The 26,495-nt window shown below is 36.6% G+C and overlaps 1 protein-coding gene across 3 annotated transcripts in view; it reads left to right on the top strand.

Annotated features, from left to right (window-relative positions):
* SLX4IP (SLX4 interacting protein) overlaps positions 1 to 24,735 on the top strand; it is an 81,411-nt gene extending 56,676 nt beyond the window's left edge. For 2 of the 3 annotated variants that reach the window (XM_010574806.1, XM_010574804.1), the window contains 4 exons: positions 5,578 to 5,655; positions 8,374 to 8,462; positions 21,440 to 21,546; positions 23,044 to 24,735. In XM_010574806.1, the coding sequence (XP_010573108.1) occupies positions 5,578 to 5,655; positions 8,374 to 8,462; positions 21,440 to 21,546; positions 23,044 to 23,860 (1,091 nt within the window). In that variant the 3' untranslated portion in view covers positions 23,861 to 24,735. The remainder of the gene's footprint in view (positions 1 to 5,577; positions 5,656 to 8,373; positions 8,463 to 21,439; positions 21,547 to 23,043) is intronic. The other variant, XM_010574805.1, reaches the window with a different exon arrangement.
* The last annotated feature ends 1,760 nt before the right edge of the window (positions 24,736 to 26,495 follow it).

Here is a 26,495-nt window from a genome sequence, read left to right as displayed (position 1 = left end):
TAGAAGACAGTTGTCTGTAATAATGGTACATGGACCATCAAATCTATTGCTCTATGTTTATCTGTTTGAATGCATTAGCAGGTGGTGCTAGCTATTATTGCTTATACATTATGAATGGATATTGAAAGACTCTATCTTAAGGGCTGTTTTCCAGGACTGGATCAGCCTGCATCTCCATCTCAAGTATTACTGAGGGGAAGATGGTCTTTTTCCTTCAGAGCTGGTGTATTCTCAGGACCACCATCTGGTGCATTTATCATCTTGCAGCCAGATGGTCTCATACATGCTTTTCTTCTCTGTTCTTTCCTCCAGAATACCCATGACAAGCAGGATAAGAAATACCTTATCCTGGATCCAGTTTGGCCAGTATAGTTCTGATTTTGGAGTGAATTCCACACCTTTCCTGCTAGAGGAGAGCCCTACAACCCTACTCTTGGATTTCATAAAATGTCTCAGTCCAGTTTCACTGTTAATGATTCATATTCTAAAGGTTTTAGACAGTGTGCCATGTCCAGCTATCAATGTTCTGATAGCAGAGAGGATTCTTCTAGGTGTATCTCATCCTGTCTTGATCAAATTCATTTAAAGTTTAATGTCTTTATTCCAGTCAGGGACCCTGTTCCCTGATAGGAACTAAATCTTGTCCCCACATCTTTGATGGGACAGATCTCTCACCTATTTGTGTTGGCAACTTGCCTGTGTTCAGAAGTTTTAGCAGATAGAATAGTACTAATACTTATAAAATTGTGAAGCAGTAAGGAGAAGAAAATCAGTAATCTGTTTTTGTCTATGCTTGGTTTAAGCTGACTGTAAGGCACCCTGGAAAAAGACAGAGGCAGATTACATCACTGAATTTATTTACAAGTATTAGAGTCTGCAAAATCAGATCTTGCAGCAATACTCAATACTGCACCCAAGTCATGGTTTGGTTTTGGTTTGGTTTTTTTTTCAGTCCCAATTTTATGTATCTAAATTTAATGGCCTGAATGTTTTTTCTTCAGTATTAAACATTTTTTAAAAGTTTATGGGCTTCATTTTACATTGATCAGTACACATTTTCCTGTGTACTTGCTTGTGATTATCTCTTGAAATAATGAAAATTTTAAAAAATCATCTAAAAATTCTTTGAACTGAAGGCATAATAGATGGAAAGAATGGATGCCATCCTGAGCTGTTTGAGCTGTTCTGAAACCCACTATTTGGTGTATAAAAATTTGCAGTAGGTGAAGATGCTTGTTGTCATTAACTATGAAGTTGATTTTTTTTTTTTTTTTTTTACGTGTGTGCATGTTGTGTGTGTCTGAGATGATACCGAAATTCTGTACCCATTCCAAACACCAGAAAAGGCTCAGGAAGTCTTGATGGCTTTTTGTATCTGCTGTCTTGCATCTGCTGTCCCTGGCCTATCCTAGATTCGGGCTTAAACTTACATGCCAATGTTTGGTTTTGAATCTCTTCTAAATTAGAAATGGCAACTTACTCTGGAGTACATGCTATGAATATGAACATTTGTTTTGGGGAAGAAAAGCTGCATGATTAACAGTAGGTTTAGAATAAAATGTTCCTTTTGGTTTTGTTTACAAACAATCAGGAATTTGGATTTGGTGGTGAAGAATTTTAAGTGGAGAAATATGACTGCTAAAAAGCAGTGTAATAATATGTCTGTAGAACACTTTGAAGATGAAAAGCTCTATATACTGTAAACATTATTACTAGTATAGCTTAATCTGTATGGAATAATTAGCGTAAGCAAAATGTAGATTTTTTTTTTAAATGTACAATATAGTGTTTCAGAAAGTCTAATGCACCTATGTATTTACTTTCACAGTGTAACATAAGAAATTTATCCTCTTATTTTTTTAATACCTATGTGTTGCAATGATTTACTTTGTTGTTACTTTCCAAAGATAGAGGCAGTCCTAATCCAGAACAACCTGTCAGAAATGTGAAACGTCTAGGGTGAGAGGAAAAAATAGGTGTTTTTTAAAGATGATATAAAAATACTGTGCAATGAGAAATAGGTGTCTGTCAGATATGGAAATATTTGGGGGGCAGTCAGCCTCCTTAGGCTTGTGCCGTAACTTTGGAGAAGACCTGCCTGAATTTAGTTACAGAGCCATGCAGGTGCCAGATTGTGCTGGGAAGTGAACACCTGCCAGGCTGCTCCAGATAACTCAGCAGCTCAGAGGCATTTTCCCAGGCTCCCAGATGAATGGTCTGTAATAGCCGTGAGAGAGGGCTTCCCACTGCTCCACGCTGTACCACAGCCTCTTCTTGGCAGCCTCCTGGAAGTGCAAGTCAGCTTGGCTGCAACTCCTTTGGAAAACAAGTGTTGCTGGATAGTCTTACAGTAAAGAGTCAGTGTCTGATACTTCCTCCCAGTGTTGTGGGACTATGAAATATAACAAGCAGGGCAAATTACCATTCCCTTAAAAGGCAGCTCTCACTGGTGCATATTTCAGCTGAAACTGAACTGTGGCTTTTCTAGAACCACTTTTATTCAGTCCCATTTTGGGCTTCAGGGTCTATTTATTTTATTGGGTTGGGGTTTCTTGTTTTGGTGGTGGTGTTTTTTTTTTCTTGTTTGTTTTCAAAACCTGGTTCTGATGATTTAGGTGGACAGTTTTGAAGTAAGAAAAACAAAACTCCAAATCACTAACAACAATTTTATTTCTCCTTCTGCGGTGGTAATCTACACATGGAGCTTTGTCTATGGTGCATGATGAAGAGGAGACTGAAGACTGGGCCAAATAGGTTGTCTGAGCCTAAGATCTGTGAACTTTCTCTCTACATTACTAGCTCATAACACTGTATGTAGCTTGAGGTTAAAACTTTTATGGTGTGCTTAAAAGGAGTTAGTAATGGATCATTTGGTATGTATCAGTTGGTCCCTCCTTCCAGATACCATGAACAGCAGCTTTTGGTCCTTGCTGAGTATATGCTGGCCATCTTCCCTAGAGCATAATCCAGAGCTTGCCCAAAGCCAACATTAGTATATGCTACTATATAAACAGCATTGATGGTGGACAAGTCTGGAATTGAGAACAGACTTAGACTCAGGCTGAGTAACTGTGTAGAAAGTTTAAAAAGCTTCAAGTTGCATGAGGTTATCAAATAAGAAGGTTTTCTTGTGGGGCTTAGTTTCTTATTTCGTGTAGCAGAATAGTTGATTGGATTAATATATTTTCCCTTGAAGGAAGCAGAAAGAGGATATCACACTTTTTAATAGTTCTGCAGTAACTCTGGCAACTTCAAAACTAGGGAAGTTTTGCATGCTGCAGCTGACTATGGTTTAGATCAGATGTCACACACAAGACAGTTTCAAAACATTTGATGAGCATAGCTGCATGATACTTTTGAAATACAGGTATCTTGAATGTAATGCATCTTAAAATTTTCTCATGGTTAGCAATAAGTAACAGAAAATCATCTGTTCAGACTTTTTCAGCAAAGTCAAGTAGTAAATAGTCATGGAAACTCAAATTATTGTCTGGTGCTAGTCCCTTCGGGCTGAGCTCATTAGCTCAGGTGCAACTCCCTGTGAAGGCTTTATAAGACTTTGAGACTTGAGCTGACACTGCAAAAATAGTGTAGAGGTGTCTTGATCTCTTACGTAATTATTTATTTTGTTAGACTTGAGGTAGGTGTTCTCTTCCAGAGAACAGTAGCTAGCCAAATCAAGGGCCTTTAAGAGGAATTTGAAACTTTGTTCAGGCCATTAGTCAATCAAATATGATTAAACACTTAACCTCTTGGAGAATACCAGGATAGCAAGAAAAATAAACAGATATACATGTCACTGATTCATAAAAGAATTTCAGGAATGAAGTATTGTGCTTTTCCCTGTGAAAAGCAAAAAAATTCACTTTTTCATGTTAAGTTCCTCTCAAGAAAAATACATTTGGAATATCCCAGACAAATGGAGGTGGAAAAACTCTTTTATTATTTACTCTCTGTTTGAAGATTTGTTTGCAAAGTTGTACTTTTAGGAATGTTACATTTTCAGTGTTACAGAGGTCATAGTGGAAGATGGTATTATCACGCTAATAACTTATTTATATACAGGGCAGATTCTTTGATTTGTCTAACCCTAGTACAACGTTAAAGAATTGTGGATGCCAAACTGGAAATAGCTAAAAGTAATTTTCTTTAATTGTGCTCATAAATATACAGTTAATAAAGCTGGTGGATTACATCCAAATTTTTCTCTAGCGCTCATCATTTTTAAGGGATGGTTCAACTTGTCACATCTTGACTTGATCTCTAAAGGGAAGTCAAATTTTGGGTATCTTCCTGAGGGGAAGGAAAAAAGATGGCTGATAAATTTCAAAGGGATTGATTGTGATTGATAACTATAGTTCTTAATGAGAGGTGATGCTGAACAGCACTTGATGGTGAGCTCCAGGAGATCTTGTACAAGTAGGAGAGCTGTAGACTGTGCAGGAGAGGACATGCATTTAGAGGCTTATACTTAGAAATAAGGCATGCCTTGGCACTTGCTCAGTAGAGATCAAGACTGGAACAAACAAGCTTTCCTTACTTCTTTTTAAATGGCTAGATTCGAAGAACAACAGTAGCAGTTTATTTTCTAACTTTTCTGTGGTAATTGCACCTGGGGTATCTGACTGTCTTGGAAGCAACAATAATTCTATGACTTGCAAAACCCATCAGAGTTAGGGGAAATACAACTAACCCTCTTTTGCACATTCATTTTAGTGAGGTGTACAGAGAGACCATGGAGGAGATGTCACAGATGCTGACTTCTTTCGATTTCAGTGGGAGTTAGGTTGCTAAATACCTTTATGAATCAAGTCCTAACCGATTTATTCAGGGTCATTTGGGAACTTAAGTAGAACAAAAGTAAAAGCTGATTTCCTTAGCCGTAGTCTAATAGTCTCTTTGCTGTAATATAATCCTTTCTGTCCTTTTCTTATGCTCCTGGTGCACAAGGATTTCTGTCATTCTCAGGAACAGAAACAGAAGAGCCTCTGTGTACGTTACAGGTATCTGCTGGGTCAGCCAGGCTAGCTCTGTCTAATTGTAGATACTGAGAAGTTCAGATGTATGCATTTCTCACTTAGTTCAGTGGCATTGTAGATAATTAAGACCTTTCATGTTTGTTTGTTTGTTTTATAGCCAGCATTTTTTCTATCAGCTTTGAGTATGTCACCTTTGTCTAGAAGGCAGTTAAGTAAATGGTCATCTGCAGTGTTCTTGTAGAGTCTGTATGAAAACACTGTAGTGAATAGGACTCTAGCCTTTTGGACTAGTGACCGTGACACTAGGCTACTACATCTCTGATCAATGAACTGATTTAAATTTATTTCTGCGCTTGGAGACCAGAACTTGGTGGTTAGTAATTTGTTTAGATTTTTCCCTTGTTTCAGATACTGATTTCTTGAGACCTCAGTATGAGCAGTTTCTTTTTAAAAATATTTCTTTAAAGTTACGCTTTCTTTTGTATTCTTGAGCTGCTGCTGCTTTCTCTCTATCCTATCTTTGCAGATGTGCAACACTGAGACTAGAATGCCCAAGATACCCTTATACTTACTATTATCCCTTTGTTTTATGTTGCAGCCAACAGTTTTCACATTACTGCCTACTTTATGAAGAGATGGGTTAATCTCCGTTGTGCTGTAGGGAAACATTATCGTGGTAAGAAATGAGTTTCTTATAGCGTTACTTAGAACTTTGCATTTCTGGGAGGAAAAAAGGGAACATAAACTAATACTTTGTCAGATTTTGGTCTACTTAATCAAAATTTCTTTCAGAGCTTGGTTCTGGGTTTGGTTTTTTGTTTGGTTGGTTTTTTTTCCCCCCGAGGATGTTTCCTAAAAAAAGAGAAGTGTTTCTTAACATATGATGGATTTTTTTTAAACTTAATTTTGAATTTGTGTATGCCTTGCCCCAGGGTAATCAGCTAAGCCACACCAAATTCTTTAAGTATAATGAGACTCAGCATTTTACTGAGTCTCTGCAGGGTGAATCAACCAGAGGTTGCAGTATGAATCACTTCATTATTGCTCGAGTGTCTTGTGACATCAACTGTACAGTACAAGTGTATGCAAGAAAAGGCTTTCATTCACCTCAATTCTATAAAACCTTTACATAGGTGATGTCATTGGATCAGATTTTTTTTCATGTTTTCTCAAGCCAGCATGCTCTGCAAGGAAGTGATATCAATCCTGTCCCGCCAACAGCAATAAAAAGGAGCTGTAATGATCGCTGCCCTTTGTGTTGACCTTTTTGTATTCAAAAAAAGCAAAATAAATCAATTAGGTGTGCTTAAAAATACTGAATACTTGAATGCATATTTTTAAAGAATTTCTTATTTTTATAGGAATTCATTATCTTTAAAAATGTTTAAATCTCTCTTCAAATGCTAACTAGTTGTTTTCTAAGTCCATATTGGTTGAAAAGATTGCAGTTTTGATTTTAAATATTTCATCAAACTTGTTCTCCCAGCCTCCTGGAAGAATATAGCAGAGTGTCTGCTCAACACTGGTTTCTGTGTATTAAATTTGAACTTTTCTTAAGCATCAATGAATACCTAAAGATACTTTCATTTTGTTAGCCAGAAAGTGAGATTGTTATAAAATGCAACAATAAAAATGTCTAACTGTAACTTGCCCTGCTAGTGCTGCCAAAAAGAGAGGCTGTGATGCTACAGTCAAAACTTTGCTTTCACATGAAGTTCCTAACAAGAAAGGAACGTCATTTTCCTGGGTTTCGCTCCCAATAAATAGCAAAATAACCACATATCCTAAAAAAGAAATATATATATTTGGTACCAATATTTCCTTTCTGTAAGATATACCTAGTACTTCAGAGAGAAAAAGTAGACGTTTGGCCTAATAGAAGAAGAATCTTGCATACTTCAGTCCGTGATGCTCACTCAATATCTAAAGTAAACTTACTTAAGGGGTTATTATTGGAACCCCACATAACAAATTCAGTCCTTGCAAAGTTGTCCAGCTTTTCTTTTGTAGCCCATTTGGAAGATGTCCATAGGCTGCTTGCAGTTTGAAAGCCATTGTACTAAACCTTTGCAGGTGGCTTTTCAGGTCTTGAGGATACAAGCAGAGAAAGAATAGTCTGGACATAAGGCACAGCATGAATACTTCCTTGGAGACAGTTTTGCTAACAAAGTGATCATTTCTGAAAGGATTGTGAAAGGCTCATATTCATTATCAAATTATAGTAGCTTAACAAGCTACTGCACCAATACAGATGCATCTGAGGTCTCTGTGTATGCTTTTTCAACCAATGGCAAATGCAAGGTAATCTGTTGCAACATCCCCATCTTTCACTGTAATGACTCTAGAAAAGTCACTGCTGGTACTCACTCAGAGGGATTTGTCAGATACTAATGGAGATATGCTGTTGGTGAAGAAGCAGTACCTTGTAGAGAGGCAGTCAGCCATATGGATGACCTGAGCGTCACATGTGCACATCATGCCTATACTCAATTCGTTGTGGGGAGATATTGTACCACAAAAAAAAATCTATGAGGCCAACCTTGTGTTTTTTCTGCATGCCTTGTCTCTTTCTTGTCCCAGAGAACAGGGTGTTAGGGCTTGTTTTTGAAGTATAACAAACTTTAAAAATTAGTAACTCTCTTTTTATAAAACCAAACCAAACCAAAAACCAAGAACAAAAAAATCTGAGCTGAAAATATGAAGAGAGAAATCTGGAAATAATCTGATATGTAAAATACCAAAATATCCAGCTATGCTCTTTTCATAGCATTGCTAGGTACTAAATAAAGCTTTGTCTGGTCTATTCTAATCTGAGAACCCTTCATTTTTAATCATTTGTAAATAGAAACTTTGTTGTGTTCACAGTAAAACATGTGATCTTGACTAAAATATGTAATTCGGTAGCAGTTAACCAATTTGTTTAATGACTTCAAAAATCACTGTACTCGGTTTGAAACAGCCTTATGCTGCATTTTTATGCCAAGTCCTGATTGAATATGTTGTGCTGTATTTCAAACATAATTTACAGCTTTTGTGATGAAAAGACTCATCACCAGAATAGCACAAAAGAAATCATCATTAAGTGGTTTGTCTGTTGGTTCTGTCTGGTATATTTTTCCAGGGGTGTAGGTGGACTAATTTGCAGCAATGACTATCTCTTGGGAACTAGGCTTACTCTTAGTGATTTTTTTGAATGGTTTAAAAAAGCAAAACAAAAGGAGGGATGGTAAGACAGTAGGTAAGAAACTAGGTGGAGCACATGAAGTGAGTTAGTGTGCAATTTAAAAAAAAAAAATTATTTTGTTTACTAAAATAGCATGTATATATGTTGTCATTATGTCTGGTTTTGAATATGGTTATAATTTTTGTAATCTGTTAAATTATTTTTTTATAGAGCTCCGTGTGTTTCCAGACAGATTTATAGTTTGTGTCAGTAAACTTGAATCTAATCCAAGTGCTTGGACATGTGAAAATGGTGTATTGGTATGTACAAAACTGTTCTATAAATTTTTCTGGTTTATTTTATAGTGGTAAGATGAATGTTTATGTATAGATGTAGTTATTCACATATATGTGACTGTCATCTTGGAACCAGAAAGTCACATTAGCAGTTGGGTCAAAGTATTCAAAAGGACATCCTGAAGTGAGTCTGAAACAGACTAAAATGGGAAATTTTGGAAGCTCAGCATTTTCTGAGCCACATAAGGCTCAGAGAAAAAGACCATGTGTTTAGAAAGCTAGGTATGATTTTAGCACCTTGATTTAAAGATCTTTTTTTCCTGTATATTTTGTCCTTGTAACATTTTACTTTCCAGAATTATAACGGGGCAGTTTTTAATGTCCATGAGTTTTTTGTATGTTTTCTTAGCACTTGTTCTGCAAAACAACTCGAATGGATCAGTGCTAGCCCTGCTGGGAAAAAAAAAATGCCTAAACATTTATGGAGAAAAAGGCGCTGGTGTGTAGTTAAATACCATAAACAATTCTACTTAAATATTTCATCCTGAAGGCTTTATCAGGGTCAAAGGCTTATGAATTTTATGCTGCAGTTAACTGCTGATTGTCTCAGGAGTGCTCACATTGACCCAGGTGGCCTGTTATATGGCAGGCAGTGTCTTCTGTGCTCACAGTAAGAGTCAGAATTACACACTGAGGTCTATGTATATTTTAGTAGTTTATCTTGATGTATTAAAGCATATTTGACCCTTGAAAAAAAAGGTTTTCTTCTACTCATTCAACTTAGTATTTTTTTAATATCAAGCAGGGTGTTTTTATTATACTAAATGCAGATTTTATTATCTTGATTCCTAGGTTTGTGAGTATCCTTAAATGTCAAAGGATCAAGCAAATGTTTTTCTCTCTCTCGGAATAAAAATCTAACTGCTTTAGAAGTACTTTTCTATTTTGAAAATTATTACTTTCTTGGTATTGTCTTGAACACTACTTAGATGCTTTAGGTAGAAAATCCTGTCTCTGCTTTTTGACTGAGAAATAATGATATTTTCTTTTTTTTCTTGCTTAAGTATCTCTTATAAGATATCCAGTTCCCCCATTTGGTATTTTTAATCTTTCCATAAAATAAAAGATGAGAATTTTCTTTAGTTTCTTTCACATGATTCTGTCTAGTAAGGAGAAGGCAAATTAAAAATATAATGTTATGGACTTTAGCTCGACTGTTTCAAAATTTGATCTTGATCTATGGAAACTCCTTGTTTAAAAAAATTATCTCTTAGTGGGATCATAACCTATTCAATAAAGTCTTGGGAGTTTGCTTTACTTACAGATGCAGTACTTGGGCATAGAACTGGCTGGAACAGTCAGTGTAATATGTTGGTAGGAGAGAGTAAGATAAAGTTATCCCTAAGCCATCTTCCCTGATTTGAAAAACTAACAAGATGTGAACAGACCCTCAGCAAATGTTATGGAGTATCTTTTTAATTCTTACCATTCTAATTTAAAGGGTCCAGTCCAGACTGTTGATCAAGAGTTTCTACAGCACATTAGTACTGAATTTATATACTCCAATACTTTGCCAAACTGGGGGAGCGTTTGATTGCTACTGAGAGGTAATTTCAAGGTTTTGGCACTCCGTAAGTAGAGGCTAGGGATCTGCACTTTGTGTGTGTACTTTTCTCTATGCAATTTAGCAGCGAGTATGCTTGAACTCTAAACGAGGCTACAAAAGACCACCCAGAAGACCTTTTCATTGAAATACTCCAGTGTATTCTGTCATGGGCTAAAAATGAGGCATATGTTTTGTTTTCCTCTGTATGTTGTTTGGGTTTGAATAATTTCATAACATTGCATGCAAGTTCTTCTAAATGTTTAATCAGCTCATGCCATTGGTTTTGAGGGCCTATCTGTGTTTTATAAAAGGAGTTGACTATATGTTGATGGAGACTTTGCCACTTTTCAGTGTTGCTGAATGTCACTGCGATTAACTTAGTCAAGAATTAACAATCTTTTTTTTTAAACTGCTTTTATGCTGGTTTATGGTTTGGGTCAAGCTTTCATTCCTGAGTTTCTGTCAAGACAAGTCAGGCTCAATGCCCTGCTTTCCCATTACTTGGAACCAGGTTTATGTCAGCCTGATACACATTTCTTTCACTCACTGCAACTCTCTCTTTCTTCACCTACCTTCAGCACTTTATTCTTTGCCATTTCACTGACTTTTAGGCTAGTGTCTGTATCTCTGAAATAGACTGCTTAAACGAAGAGTTTCAAGGGATGTAGCCAGATCCGAAATGAAATTCTTCTGTCCTACATCTTAGGAAAGATCATAATTAGATTGCTTTTGAGATATTCACAAGTACAAACCTTAGCATCAATTGCTGAGAGAAGCAATTTCAAGCCTTCTGTGATGCATCTTGTAAGACCAAGGAAAAGGTGGATTAGGCAGTCTCTGTCAAATTAGCTTTAAGCATAAACTAATAGAAGATTTGAGAGCACTTCTAAGGAGTAGAGCTGAAATAAAATAAAATAAAACCTACTGATATGTAATCTTCTATTTTCTAGAATCTATTTAGAAGCAGGTGTTTCTGTGGTCATATCTAAAGATCAGGCTGCAGGCAGTAATAATAATTATGGAAGAAGGGAAATCTCTATTAAAGAAACAATACAGCAAGTTATTGAAAATACATAAGCAAATTGGAAATCTCAAGGAAAAGATGGAAGAATAGCCTGGCTGGTTAATGCTAAGTTTAAACATAAAACCATTGTTTCCTGTTTTGTCAAACTACATTTGTAATCTTGAATACTTTTATCTTGAAAAGACGACAGTTTTGGGAACATGGCAAAAGAGGAAACCCAGGGAAATATATAAGAGCTCTGGAGAGATTAGTCATCTTTGTCAATGATGACATTTTCTTGATGATTATTATGTAGAGAGCTAAAATGGAAAGTTGGAAATGGGTTATCTGAAGAAAAAGTAGAAATGGAAATGGGTGGAAAGCTTACTGGAGGCTTGTGAGCATTTGAAAATGTGCTAACAATGGAGTATTCATTGATAACCACATTGGCTTTATACTAGAATCTATGAGAGGAAGGAGTTGTAGGGAAAGCATGAAGGAGGTTAAGCTAATGATGATATTAAAGTGGAAAGTCGAAATTACCATTCATGTGAAATCAGAAAAGAAAGTGGGGAGTAGGAGATCCTGTCTTGATGAAAAAGATCTCAGGGTTTCCACCGAGCCTTCTTAAGTTACAGAGAATATTATACAAAAATAAAGATTCTTTCCCAAACAGAATATTACTCTTAAAAAAGCCAACCAAACAAAAAACCCTGCATAGGTACACAAGGAGAAGAAAAGTGTTAAAGATATGCCCAGTGATTTTTAAATCCCCAACAGAGAACTAACAGCAAACTTTTTAAATCCCCAACAGAGACATAAAAAAGCAAACTGTTTCATCTTCTTCATACATGTCTGACTTTATAAATTGTGTCATTGTAACAAACTTCAGGTACATTAGAGAATTCTCTTTCTTAAAACTCATAAGAGCATAAATGACATGATTTGCTTGGATTTTGATCATGCTGGGAAGAGGCTTCTGGTTCTTTCATGAAAACATGTACACTTGGCTCTAATTAACAGGAGACTTTTAACATTAGAGTATATGCTGCTGGAATAGTGTGTCTATTGGAAGGTAGAATGAAAACTGTATTCAGAAAGCAGCAATTTGTAAAGATCAGTAGAAGACTTTATGTGGAATTTAGTTATCTTAGATACTTAAAAGAGTATTTTATTAAGTGATATCAGATTGGGTAGGGGAAGAAGGAAATGCTGTGAAATACGATTGCACAATTCACACTGTGTAAGTGCTAATCTTGGCATGGCACTCTGTGTGTGTGTGTGTATATATATATATATATAAAAAAATTAGAGTTAAACTGCTGTAATGGTGGGCTACTACTGAAAAGGTCAGTCCACATCCCCCTCTAGTTCCAGCTACATATTCCTTTCCTTTCTGGTTACAACGGAGCAAGTGATTCTTCAGTTGAGAATGAATTAGTTCATTGACTTGATCCAGCAGAAAATTATTTATTTGTGAAGTTTCTCTGTTTTTTATTGGAGGATTAGCTTGCTGTCATGTCAGTTCACTGAACCAACTCATCCTGTACCCGCACAGTTGCCAATTGTGACACAAAAAATGTTGCAGGAGCACGTATCTAGGATTTGGATGAAGAGAGCAGGGCCGTCCCTTTAGGTAGCAGCTGAGTTACCCTGGTTTGGAAGTAACATCCAAAACACACATTAATGTTACATTTTTTGTAATACTTGTTGATGGCTTTTTATTTCATTATCCTTTTTTAAATTTCATAAAATCTAGTTTTCATGTGCTTTCAGATAATATCCTTAATTTTTTTCAGTCATTATAGGAAACATAGCTAGAGGAAAACAATATTAAGCTGTAGTTTGGTAACTACTAACCCTGTATGAACAGGGTTCACTACTTTTTTCAAAAAGGTAGAGGCGGAAACTGCAGACTAATGATCCCTATCCAAATACCACATAGTGGAACAGGTAAAGAATTGCTTTTCTCCTTGGTGAGTTTCACTTCTGACATTTCAAGCTTCTATCACTTTTTTTCTACTCATCCTTTGTATTCTGCTCAAGCTGATGCAAGACTGATGATACTGAAACATGCAGTCCCTCCTGCCCTCTTTTCCCTTCTCTTAGCCATGCATTTTTGTCCTTGGTGTCTGTCAGTACTGGCATGTGTGGGGAGCTGGGTTAATTCATTGATCCCTCTGAGAACCAGGGGCTTTTTTGGTTTTGAGGGGGTTTTTTTTGTTTGCATGGTTAGCTTTCAGCTGGATGACTTTAGTCAGACTTATTGCATGGCTGCATAAACGCTAGTGTTGATACAAAGACTTGGCAGGACCGTGTGTTGGGTAAGGGTGAGTTTTCCCTTTCAGTGTTAGGATAGCTTTAAATTAGCTTGAATCATAAGACTGCTTTCTCTGAGAAACTACATCACAAAGTAATGATACTAATGTCTTTGACTTGGTCATAAAGAAGAAAGCTACGGCAGTTTTACAGTATTCCCTTTTGTCTCAGCTGTCTGGCTCTTCTCCTTGGAGATTACCACTCCTATAGCAGAGTTTGCCAAAAGGGCTGTGTGCCTGCATCTCATCTTGCTGCATATCACAGTCTTGTGAGTTCATGCAAACCAAACTTCCCTGGTTTTTAAGCTGGTGCATTGAATTGCTGGTGGGAGCAGCTGGGGTGGGTGTGTGTGTGCTCCCTTCTGCCAACTCTGCAGTGGGGGCAGGAACCTCCTGCAAAAGCGGAGGGAGGATACCTGAGAGCAGTAATGTGAATTGCCTCAATGAGATTTGTCTGAACTTGTCTTACTTTCTTCTTATAGCTTACAAACTGACTGATTTATTTTCTGCATGGCAAAAGTCTAATAGCTGTCTGCTGTTTGTTATATTAATGATCCAGAGAAGTGGACAAATGATGAAATGAAATGTGACACAATTATTTCAATTAGCTAAGACTGGAAAAGGCTGTGGAGAATTTCAGAGAAACCTCACAGAGCTGGGTAGAGGGGGGCATTAGGACTGTAAATGAAAATCATCTGTTGATAAATGCACAGTATTTTTACTGAAAAGAGCAATTACAGTGTTCATGCATACTGGTGAGTGAATTAACTGTACAATCTCTGGAAAAAGGCCAAGATATTGCTACAAGGAACTGATGTGAAAATCTTTGTTCTGTAGCATTATTTATCTGAAAAGCAGACAGAATATTAGAATATATATGGAAAGAAATAAAAAGTATTACTTAAATTGTCTTAAAGCCAGTAAGTTTAATACATCTTCAATAAAAGATTATGTACCTCTCATTACACAAAATCCAGATGAAGGATAGCAGAAATACAAAAGGTCCTGTTACTGCAGTATAAATGATTAAGCACATAAAATGATTTCCATGTGAAGCAATCTTCAAAAACTAGGGACAAATTGAGTAATCTTTTACTGATTTTGGTAGTTGCTTCTCATATGAGTGCTCCAGTTGATTTAAATGTAACTGCTTAGCAGCATTCACAAGATCTCATTTGTCAAAGCCTTGTGGTTATTTAAGATATTATCATCTGTCATCATCCTTTCACCTCCCTCATTTTCCTCTCTGCTCTCACTCTCTTGCTGTCACAGCTTATGCTGGTGGTTAATGCAGATTTGAGCTAAGATTCTGGACTTTGCACTGGATGATGTTCTTTCCTTTCTGCAGACTTTGAGAGGATGGGCACCTCCAGCAAAGGTGCAGAGTGGAAGGCTGGCAGTGATAATGTTTAAAGCTACAGTGAGCTAAAGGTTTTATTTAGCTGCTGTGTATCTGTGAGATTTTAATGACTCTAGAAGTTAAAAAGGTTTAAATTACTTCAGGTTTTGATAATAAGTCTCTGTATTCCTGTTGGGCAAAGAATACTTGATGAATTTATTTTTTAAAATTGTTTTAAAGAGCAATCCTTTCCTTAGCCTTCAGCAGGAATCTGTTACGACTAATAGGAATTTCATAACTTGACTGAACAGTAAGCTGAAATATATGATGGTAAAGTTCATGGAAGGATTTTTGAACAATTTGTAATCATTTGAAATTATTTGGAGGGACAGATCCCCAGTGTGAGCTCAGAAATCTTGGGGGCTTTGGGAGTAGTGGTGTCTGTTTTGGAAACCAAGCTAAAACATCGACTAAGTTGTTGAACAGCAGTTATCTCCTGGGCAGTGCAGTTCTGCCTGTTTTACATATTTTGCTTCTGTATAACCAGCAGATCAAGAGTATTAGTTATTCTTTCCAAGATCTCCTACAGTTGTTAAACACTTGTAGTTGTATAAAGAGAACAGTTGTTTTTTAAAATTGATGTATTCTTTTCCAGATTTTTTTTCTGTAAGAATTGAAGTTTTAAGTATATATCATGTACTATAAGTAGTGTTCTGTTATGTCACATAACCCATGCTATATCTGGAAAGATAAATACAAAGCTTACTTCAGTATTACTAATAGCTGTTTAGACATCTGTACTGGTGTCCTGGTTTCAGCTGGGGGGGAGTGAATGAGCGGCTGCATGGTGCTTAGTTGCTGACTGGGGTTAAACCACGACAACTGGTTAACTCTGATATCCATTTAGGTTTGGTAGGCAGATAGAGGATTCTGTCAGACTGTTAAAAGCTGTAGTACAGGATTGCAGGAGTGCCTTGCTTTTTCAGATATTCATGTGACAATTGAGTAGTAGGTTCCTTCCCTCATGGTTTTAAGTTGGGGAAAGGGGTTGAGCTCCACATAAAATTGCTATCTTCTTATTTTATAAAAAAGTCTTTAAAGTATAAAACGTGTATCTCGCATGCATGTCCTCTTTCATAACTACTGGATGCAGGAACCTTAAAATTGATGGGAAAGGCTAGCTAAATATGCATGCTTTGAAGACATTGGTTTTCTTTAAAAAAAATAAAAATTCAGTGTTAATACGCTTTACATTTTTCTTCAGTGTCATTGAGAGAAGTTATTTTGGTTGAAAAGCTATTGTCTTTTTGTCCATTTCTTATCAGTGGACACTTTCTCTGAAGATAGAATCTGAGTCTTGTAGCATCAGTATATGAAATCAGAATGATTAATAGCTCAATTACTTAACATTAATTTTAACGCTTTTTGCCTTCAAGCAAATACACAGCATGTATCATATGCTTCTCAGTAGGTAAATAAATTGTTTTTTTCAGGAGCACCTTCTGTGGCTTTAGAAAGTGTTATCTGCGTTCTTGCAATCTGTGTTACAAATGTGTATCAATTTTTAAAAAGGCCCCCGTGCAGCTTTAGTTTTTTTATGAAGTATCACATTTTATTTGTTTTATGCCATTTGCAGCTTATTAGGAATTTTTCTATTTTCTATTATCTAGCAAGCGTTCAAATGCAAATCTAGAGAACTCTGAATTTCCTACATTCAGGATAGTCTGGGATTCCTGCTATTTGTAAAATATGATTAAAATCCACACAAAAGACTTCAAAAGCAAGAAGGCATTTTCCTCATAGAAGTTATTTGCTTTAAGCTAATCTGATGATGCTTTGGGGACCTTTGGAGTTGCCAGGACTTATGTTATCGAGTGAGAAACCCGGGTTCACACCTTGCATTTTGAGAAAGTGGAATGTGTGTCACAGGGGCTTGTAACAGATTGGGCCAACTCTTGGACTAAATAGTACAGACCATAGAGACTCTTGACAAGCAAAATCTTAATAGTTAAGATCCATAGTGTCAAATCAAAATGAATTTTGGTAGTAGATAATGAAGACTGTACTGATCCATAAGTTAGATTTTGCTTTCTGTGCTAGGACACAGGTAGGTTATACAGTTCTGCTTCTCACTGGAGAGATGGACTTTTCTCTGGTTGTTTTTCTGATTTCAATCTTGAAAAGAATGTCTTTTTCAAAACCATCAGCATTCCTTAAAAATACCTATTTCAAATTAAAATTCAGTACTCCCATGTCTAACATAGAATGATCCTTAATGTTTTTTACTGGAACTTACTGACATATAGAGCCGGACAGTCCTTTTTAAAATGTAGAGCAATAGTCTGCAAGTCCAATCAAGGAACTGTATTTCAGTTTGAGAATAATATCCATTTCTGTACTTGGACAACATCTATGAATGTTTTATGATGTGGTGGGAGTTCCTAAGTAGAATTGCTAGGACAGATACATCACTACATTGGAAACGCTGAAAAATTTGCATTGTGAAATTGTGGGAAGCTTTTCCTTCATGTGGGATGGGAGAGGCCAGAAGACTAGACCCAAAGTCCTGTCTCTGTCAGTTTTCTGTCAGTTAGATGATAGTATCTGATTTGTCCTTCACTGACAAGCCTTGTCACTTGCTTTAGGAGCCCTTTTCCGTTTATCAGATTGGAAAGAGTCCTGTATGACCTTTCTGATCTGCCAATCATCTACTAGAACAGTTTTGAGACCTAAAGGTTATCTTAGATGGTTGAGCTCATGATACTACTTAGAGTGACATTAAGAGAAATCATGCAATTGCACACTCACATAAAGCTCCCCTAAATAACTGTTTCTGTCTGATTCCTTTTACTAATTTTAATTTTATTCATTTGTGGATGCCTGGGATAATACTTTATTTCGTTGCTTTGTCTACATTATTATATTCAGAGTCCCCTCCCGTATGGCGCTCTGATACTAAATTTGATTTATTGGACCCATTGATGTTTTCCATTAAGTATTTTTTGATGAGCAAGTTGAGCCACATTGATAAATGCAATTCAGAAACAATGTGTGTTTTTTTTATTGTGTGTGGTGGGGGGTTTTTTGTTAACCAGACACAAAATTTAATTATCCCTTAGTGTTACTTTATTGGTGCATAAGCATGTGCAACTGTTATCTGAGCATAGTAAGAGACAACTAGAAAGTATGAAACAAAACAAGAGGCAGGAAGGGGGGCGGCATTGTTCACTTTGGAAATTTTTCTTTCAGCCCAGCATCCCAAACCCTAGACTGAAAGGAAAAAAAAAAAAAAAAAAAAAAAAAAAAAAAAAAAAAATTTTTTTAAATATTTTTTTCAGGCTGAAAAGGCCAAACCTTTCACTCTTCTTCAGGATAATGAGTTGTAAGGATTCTTCACAAGTGCATATCTATGAGTAGTTCTTTTACAGGTATTTAATGCTGTATTGCTGAACTCAGCTGTCCTGGAGAGAGCTGCAGATGACAGTCACCACTTTTACATTTCTGAGGGCTTCTTTTTCATTTTGAGTGAGATAGTAAGTTGATTAAGATATAAAAGACTGAATTTTCAATTTTATAAGCCTTAGAGCAAGTATAGTGTGTGCCTAACAGTCATGTTTCTCTGTAGGTCTTAATAGAGTGTTTTTCCCAGACATTTCTTTGGATAAGTACTAAGGATCTTAAAATCGGGTTTGGAGAGGCCAATATTATGAGCAGGTAGGGTAGTAAGACTTTGTAAGCTTAATTTCTGCAGGCCCTCCTTTGCTGAGTTTTAGTGACAAAAAGGGGTGAGCTTACCCTAGGATTTTAAGAGCACATATTTCTAATAGAACTTGGCAGTTCAAGGGCTAAAGAAGCATTTTAATCTTTCATGCCCACCCAGTCTCTATACAAATGTAAATATGTCTGTCTTTAACAATTTGCCAAGAAATGTGGTTTTAATTTGTTAGCAGCAATCCCACTCCCTGCAGCAGTTTCAGAGTCAAGTCACAAGTCTGGCGGTGCTTTGACGTTTTTCTCTGTCATGGTGTCATTGTTTATATGATGTCTGCTTCTGCTGTCCTCCTTTTTATGCCTGGAATATTTTTCTTTAATTATTTCACTGCCTAAAAGGAATTTGGGATTACTAGACAGGATGAGAGCAGATTAGCTTTTTTTCTTTCTTTAACAAGTCCTGAAGTTCCCATAGGAAATAAATAGTATTCCCAAAACAGACAGTGTTTTTTTTATTTTTTTTAATTAACTAAAATTATTAAGTCTAATAAAGAAAATAAAGGAAGTATCACCAATAATGGCTAAGTGTTTTAGTAGTATATGGAGTGCCCATTGTTGTTATTTATGACTCTCTTTGCCTTCTATTGTGGACTTATTCCAGCCTTAGGGAGTTTACATCACTCCTAATAGCAAAAGGCTCTCTGGTTCCCACAGAGTCTTTCAAAGACTGACTCATATGCCTTATGTTAATTGTTCAGCTCTCAAAATACAGCACTTATAGGGTGTGGTTCCAAGGGGAAAATCTACTGTACTTAGAGGGCATGTTCAGAAGTGTTTCACATATAAATCATTCTGATTTTTAATTTTTTTAATGCCTTAACCCTTTTCTGTCACTGCTTCATGTGATAAGTTATTTGAAGAGAAAATAAAAGGTTGACGGTGGCATAGTGAGGGAATGTGTTAGCCCTTCAACTCTGGACCATTAACTCCAGTCTGACTCAACTCACAAGTGACATGGCTTCGTCATCTTAGCCTCTCCCCAGGGTCTGCTCTTCACACCTTAACATGAGTGTACACTCCAGGCAATGATCATGCACTGCTCATAATCAGATGTAAGTTTGAACTGAGGTTTATTGCTTATCTGCAGTAGTGAGTATGTATGGACAGGAACTGTCCCCAGTTCTCCTCTGGATTTTGTATAAAGTGCTACGTTCCACCCATTGCTTACCACATCTACAAGAATTGCCTTTGCATACTGGCGATCCTGTCAGTCTGCTGTGTTGATGGCTTCAGCTGAGGACTGAAGACGATTTAATAGAATTAGCCTTACCAGTTACCATAAAGCAGAACAAGGACAGTTCAACTGCTTCTGCTTGCGCTCCTGTTCTCTGACCAAGTAAGAGTGCTCTCCAGCTGCTTTCATGCAGAATGATTGTGCAAGATCATTCAGTCTGACTTGTATGAACATTACTGGAAATCAGAACAGTTTTTACAGACTTTACAGTTAAGAGTCTGTGCCTTCTCTTAAAATTAACAAAGCTCTTGAGTATCTTAATAATATTCCTTTATTTAATAGTTTACAAAACATGAAAATGTAGTTAGTCACATTAGGGGAGTCCATACCTCTAAAAAAAGTAGAAGCAGCAATTAATCCCTCAGATTAAACTAGTTAGGCTTGATTTCTGAGGTTGAAATCACATTGCACGTATGTCCCATGTGTTTTCTGCCTACTATTAACACATGTGTTGCAGCATTAGTGGACAGAACTTCATGCATCTATCAGTACACACACAAAAACGTTTGCGTAACTTGCCTCTGAAAAGAGGGTGCAAAACAGCTGTAGTTTTTTAAACTGTCGAAATGGCTTTATTTCTTTGCCTGACTACACTTTCTGCTTACAAAACAGGAAGTTGTTTTCATTGGCTTCCTTTTCTGGAAAGAGCAGTGAGGTTTACCCCCTCTCCTTTAAAATAGAAATAAAAATAAAAATGGGCAGGGCTTAATCCCCTAGAAGTGGCAAGTTCCTGAGGGGTGTTCCAGGCAGCGGTAATGTACATGCTTTGGCCTTGCACCTCCACAGTCTTTCTCGACTTTCTCCAGTTCTTTTGTACCACCTGGCTCCAGTGTGCTAGCTTTACAGTGCGGAGCAAGAAATGGTATAAATAAGCACTCCCTCCATTTGATGAGCCCCATTCAGCAGTTGCATCATGCAAAAAGCCTCTTCTCTTCTTGACTTTGCAACATTTTTTTCTCTCTTCTCCATAGCCTCAGAGATAATACTTTTTTAAAGTATGTGGTAGTTAATAGTGAAGTCAGCAAATGGCCCTTCTCTCAGTGAGATTGTTTCATTGTGAAAGGAAATGCTCACAGCTTGAAGAAAAAGAGCATTTTCTTTCCCTCCCTCTCACCCCAATCTTGTATTATATAAAGCCATGGTGCTTCTGTTAGCTGAGACCAGAAAGAACTCCCCTGTTGTCCTGTAGTAGCCAACCACTACAAGCTGTGAGCATTTGAATGTTAGTAATAAAAGTTTTAACCCTTGCCTTCTTAAATGAGCAAATAATACTGTATATTTTTTGTAAGTATGGAAAATTATGGGAATTCTTCTGAGAATAAGTGTATAGACCACTGCGCCAGTCAGTCTCTTCAGAAAAAAAGCTGACAAATATGCTCCTGTCTGCAAGAGAGATTCCTGGCATTTGTCACAGTTTGAGCCACAAAGATGTCAAATATTTGCCAGCAGTTTCCTCAGATGGTTTGGAAAGCTGCGTCCTTTATGTTACAGTCTTTTTTGTTTGCGGTATATTTTAGCATATGAAATATGTTCGTTGGGAGTCTGAAAGGAGAGGGAACTGACTAGACTCGCAAATATTAAAAGATTAAAAATAATGCTGTTTCTCTTAGACTGCTCAGATCAAAATAATAAAGAACATCTGTAAGTCTTAGTATTATAAATGGAGTTTTATGTTGAATAATCATAGCTTGATGTGTCGTGTTTTAAACCTGTTTTTTCTTTTGGAGCAGAAAGAACTTTCCAATGGGACGTCTGAATATTTTACTGAATCTGTGGAGAACAAGAAGGTTAAGATTAGTCTGAATGAACAAATAAAGCAAGACATCTTGAAAGAAATGTATGTCACTATTCTTTCTAAGGTGTTAAATTTATAATCTGGTAAATTTGGGTAAATAGCCTATGTAATAACATTTCAAATCATATAAACTCCTTTACAAAAGATTATTTTAAATTACTAAGAAACTACTACTCTAGTATGAATAAGCACATAAAATGATCATTGTTGTTTTGTACGTCATGAAAAAAGCTATTACAACCCACATAGATATCTCCCATAGCACTAGGCAGAATCAAAATAGGGTGTTTTTTCCTTGAATGAAGCTCTGAGCCAAAATAAATATGTGATGTTTGGTGAAAAACACTTTGCAAATATACTTTTTGTTCATTTTGAGAGTCTGCAATGTACCACGATATTAGGCTGGATCTTTGGTCATAATTAAAGAGTGTCCTTGGTGTAGTGGATGGGGAGGGTTAGTTGGTCAGCCGAACATTTTACTGGTCCTCTGCTGTGCCAGGATGCCATTCTTACTTGCACAAGTTGCCAGTAGCCCCAAATCAACTGTGGAATCAGGGATTTGCTGTGAACCCTGGTAACTTTTCTTTTTACCCATGTTGTCTCATCTGTGTTGTCTTTAGAAATGAGATTAGATTTGGAAGTATGCCAGCTCTACCTATTTTGGAAGAGCCCTCTTTCTGAAGAGTTAGATATGCCGACCTGGGAACTGCTCGGCATCAGCAGAGCAGCAGAAAGCGGTCTCAGCATGGGACGATCTATAGTAATATCTTTAGACTCAAAATCTTACATAGGCAGCTTCAGTACCTGTGCATAAAGTTCATCTTGCAGCCTATGTGAAATCTAGATTTGTAGGTAGCATGCTGCTAAGGAGTGTTTATGTACTGACACTCTATCAGGTCCCTTGTGATCCCATTTTCCTGTAGAATTCCATTTAGAATGTCATCTACTTGCATTACCTAAGTCCTTCCCAGATGAACGGGCTTGATACTAGATGAGTAGTGGTTAACTTTAAAGTAATGCTTTGAAATGTCCTGGGAAAAATTCCAGAGGAACATTCTAAAATAGAGATTAGAAACTCTCACACAGAGATGCGTATGCTGCTTCTCCCTGCCTGCCCCCCTCTATTCTTTAGATATACATTACGCATGTGAATATATGGGAATGGTTTGAAATCATTTAGGCACTTACGAAATACTATTTTATCTAGCCAGTTTGGGAAGGAATTCAATATACTTATGCTGTGTTGACCTTTAACATCTGTAATGAATCCAGTTCTGCCTCTTGGAATAGAACGTGAACTCCTTCATGGCTTAGTCATTAATAAATAGGGTTCCCCTAGTGCAGTGGAAATCAGATGGATAATGCTTGATATTATCCACACTAGACAAACATTACTGCTTGTCAAGATGATATACAGGGTTTTTTTCCACATTCAGAAAAAGGGTTGCCATAGTGGTGTTTCAGAGTTTGTAAGAAGGGCAGATTGAGGCAGGGAAGATTCTTTTTTAATTAAAAAAAAAAATATCCTTTTTATTGCAGTGTGAAAAGGACAAAACCAAGGAAAAGTAGCACAAGCAAACCTCAAATCAGCAAGGACTCCAAGAAAGTGTATCTTGGCTCAGTGGACTCGCAGACAGGGAACAGAAAGAACGACTGTCAAACTTCTCTCAGTCCTCAGTCTGAAGTGAAATGTAGGAGTACAGGACTGCTAAAGGACTGCATAAATACAGCTGAGAGCAACTTGGAGCTTCCTGTTTTAGAGCTGGAAAGTTATGTTAATCAGAGACAGCCAGATGATGTTAGCAGCCAGCAAAAACCTCACTCTGTGGAGTGGTTGAAGTCAAGTTTTCTAAGTGAAAACCCTCCTTGTAGCTCTGAGTCAGCAGCGCTAGGTCCAAAACAAAGTCAAGAAGTGACCAAAACAGAGGCTCAACAAAAGAGCTGTGGTGCAGAAGAAAAGTTAAAGCATTTCAAAAAAGTATCCTCTGAAGGGACTCCTTTAATTCCTAGCAATACAGAAATGAGCAAGCGCAATGATGATTGTTCAGGTCTGTTCCTGGAGGAGAAGACCCCACTTAGTTCCAGTTTGTTTTCTAACAAAAACATGACAAAGACTGTGTCTGATGAGGAGTCACTAGCTTTGAGAAAAAACCTCTCCCGGCCTCTTTCTGTGAGAAACAATATGGTGCAGACAAGCCAAAATGAGCCAAGCGCAACCACTGAAGAATTGCCTGTGATGCCATCATCTTGTTTAGAACTGCAGCCTGTATCTTCAGAGAAGCTTATCCAAAAAAGAAAAAAAGAAGTTGAAAATGGTCTCAGGAAGTTAAAACTGAGAAGGCTTAAGAAGTCATAAAGTCTGAAATATTACCTTGATGGCATGGGTGGACAGCCAAATTTGCATTTGGAAAGCATGTGCAAAAAGTAGGAAGCAATTCAAAATAATGAAAAATAATAAAAATACAAAGTCAAAATTAGATGTAACTTTTTAAGAAAATTTAGTTAACTAAGCATCTTAGTCATTGGGAACTGTAATGAAGGTAATTCTTTAGTAATTCTAAGTCTTTAGGAATTAGACATTTATGTTGTATGAAGCACTGTAATGTTTGTAGAAAGAAAAATCTCATAATATTTACTAAGCAAAATTTTAGATCTATCGATGTTTTAGTATTAAAAAGTCATATCAGCTGATGACAGCAAACATTAACACTTGTGATCTGTTAGCAGCTGCAGTTATTCAGTGCTTTGCTTGTTTCTTTATTTTAGTAAAAATTAATCCTTTCTCTGTGTTAGGAAGTTCATGATTTATTCACATGATCTTTACAACAGTAAGGTGAATTGAGATTATTTCAAATAAATCTTTAACCAGGATTTAATGTTGCTGATAATTTAAGGCCTACCTTTTCATTGAGGTTTCAAAATAACTATAGTTTCTGCTTGTGCAGTTTTGATACGAACGTTTATTTCTAACCAGAGTTGTGGATACAAGTGATCATGCATTCCATCTTTGGAAAAAATGAAGATTGGTTTTATATATGTGGTCACCTGGATGTGTGCAAACATTGCTATTGGGAAAAGTTCATACATAAACATGCATATGCATCTTCACGCATTCATGTTTCAAAATCAGGTGTTGTTTGTGTGCAAGGGCAACACACTGTTTAGCATGTGTTAGTAATACCTGAGTTATTTGTTATTTTAAGATAGAGGTAATTTTTAATTGCACAGTGCTTTTTCATGCTGCTTTTGTGACTTACATGCTGCTTTTGTGACTTACATGCTGCTTTTGTAACTTACATGCTAATGAGCTAAAGAAATGTAACTTTTTATTTCATGCTTATGTTTTTAAATGTTTAAAATAAAATTATAAGCAATTTTCTTTGATCATTCTCTTAAAATCAGTGTGGCCACAGACGTTTTATGTGAAGCATTTTGAAAAATCTTACTGACAAATACTTAACAACTGTGGATATCCTCATTTAGGTTAAGAAGAAGATTCACATCCATCAGCCTTAGAGTTGATACTACAATTCAGGTCCTCATGAGAGTTAGCAGCTTGGCAGTTGACAGCATCTTTCTGCTATAAATAATTTCTGCTTTTGCTATAAATGAAAAAGATCCTGTGTGCCTGCTAGAAGACATTTTCTTTTTTCTTTCAGCCTGTTTCTCACAGTGCTTTGCAGTAAGGTTGCTAATGCTTACCAGTCTTCAGGCTCTGCACAAAGGTCTTTCCTACTAACAGCAAAACCCAGGCTGCAAATGAACCTGGGTTTGGAGGAAGAATAGCCTGAGGTATGTTTACTGTTGTCTTTTGTATGGACTCGAGATACTGGGCCAGGAAGGGAGTAAAAAGCACCTTTTGGATCAACTTAAAAGAGGTATAAGTATATTTAATTAAGTATTTATCAGAAAAATAAGAGTAATTAAAATAGAATAATTTGATAGTTTATATTAAAGTCTTAGTGTAGATTTTCTGAGTGGCTTCTTTAAGTTCTCACAGTGAATAAAAACTGATAATAAATAATATACATAAAATAATAATATAAATAAACTGATAAAAAATGGTACAAGCATATATTCTAGACTGCAGTTTTAAATTTCTGTTATTTTTACTTTGATTTTCCTTGGATGTTTGTGATGATGTTCTTGGTTGTAGCAGGTACCTGCGGGAGTGGTTTAGATGATTATGCAGTAACAGCCACATGCTGAGTTTATAAAGTCAGTTCAGTTACTTCTTTTCATTTCGTTCTGGTTAAGAAAAAGACCTTATGCATGCTTTTGCAAACTGGTGAACACACTGATGGTATCTGTGAAAATTGTGGATGGTCTTGAGCAAGGCCTCCCCAAGCTATTATTGCTAACAGTTTTGGATTCTGAAGCTTCCTTTCCTATTGCCTCTCTCCTCTCCTAATCCATTTCACTCAAGTATTAGAAACCAGAGGGCAACCACATATAGTTTGTATCATCATATATACTGTTGTTATATATAGTTCAACCTTAATTACAATTTAGTTTTAATCTTAACTGAATAACATACCTGCATACACCTTACAAATGAATGTCATACATTTATAGGGGGCTTGGGTAGATTAAACCATTGTCTATGTAGATAAGAACACTTGATTCTTCCTTTAGGCTGTTTTGTTATGTTGGTTAAAATGCTGTTTTCCATCACCTCACTGATAGCATGGGAACATCCTCCTTTTAAAACAGTCATCGTGCAACAACAAGAAATGTAGGGCTAGATCAAATGAAGGTGTTAGAGCCTAGACAGAAGAAACAAATACAAGCGGACTTCCTCAAAAGTGCATAGTTGCATCATTCTCACTGTAATTACTGACTTCTTAGATTCCTATGCTCTTTGTAGCTGTGTATTTAGAGCTTAGTTACTTTAAAAAGTTGTCTCTTGGATCCTCTCAGAAATGCAGTTATTCACGGAAAAAAGCTTTGAATTCATGGTCATTTCTGGATTTTAGATGGTGTCACTGCTC

The sequence above is a fragment of the Haliaeetus leucocephalus genome, unplaced genomic scaffold, assembly GCF_000737465.1.
Source record: "Haliaeetus leucocephalus isolate CR32 unplaced genomic scaffold, Haliaeetus_leucocephalus-4.0 Scaffold450, whole genome shotgun sequence".
NCBI lineage: Eukaryota > Metazoa > Chordata > Aves > Accipitriformes > Accipitridae > Haliaeetus > Haliaeetus leucocephalus.
The sequence above is the reverse complement of the archived record's forward strand: the minus strand, read 5'-3'. Positions and strand labels throughout refer to the sequence as shown.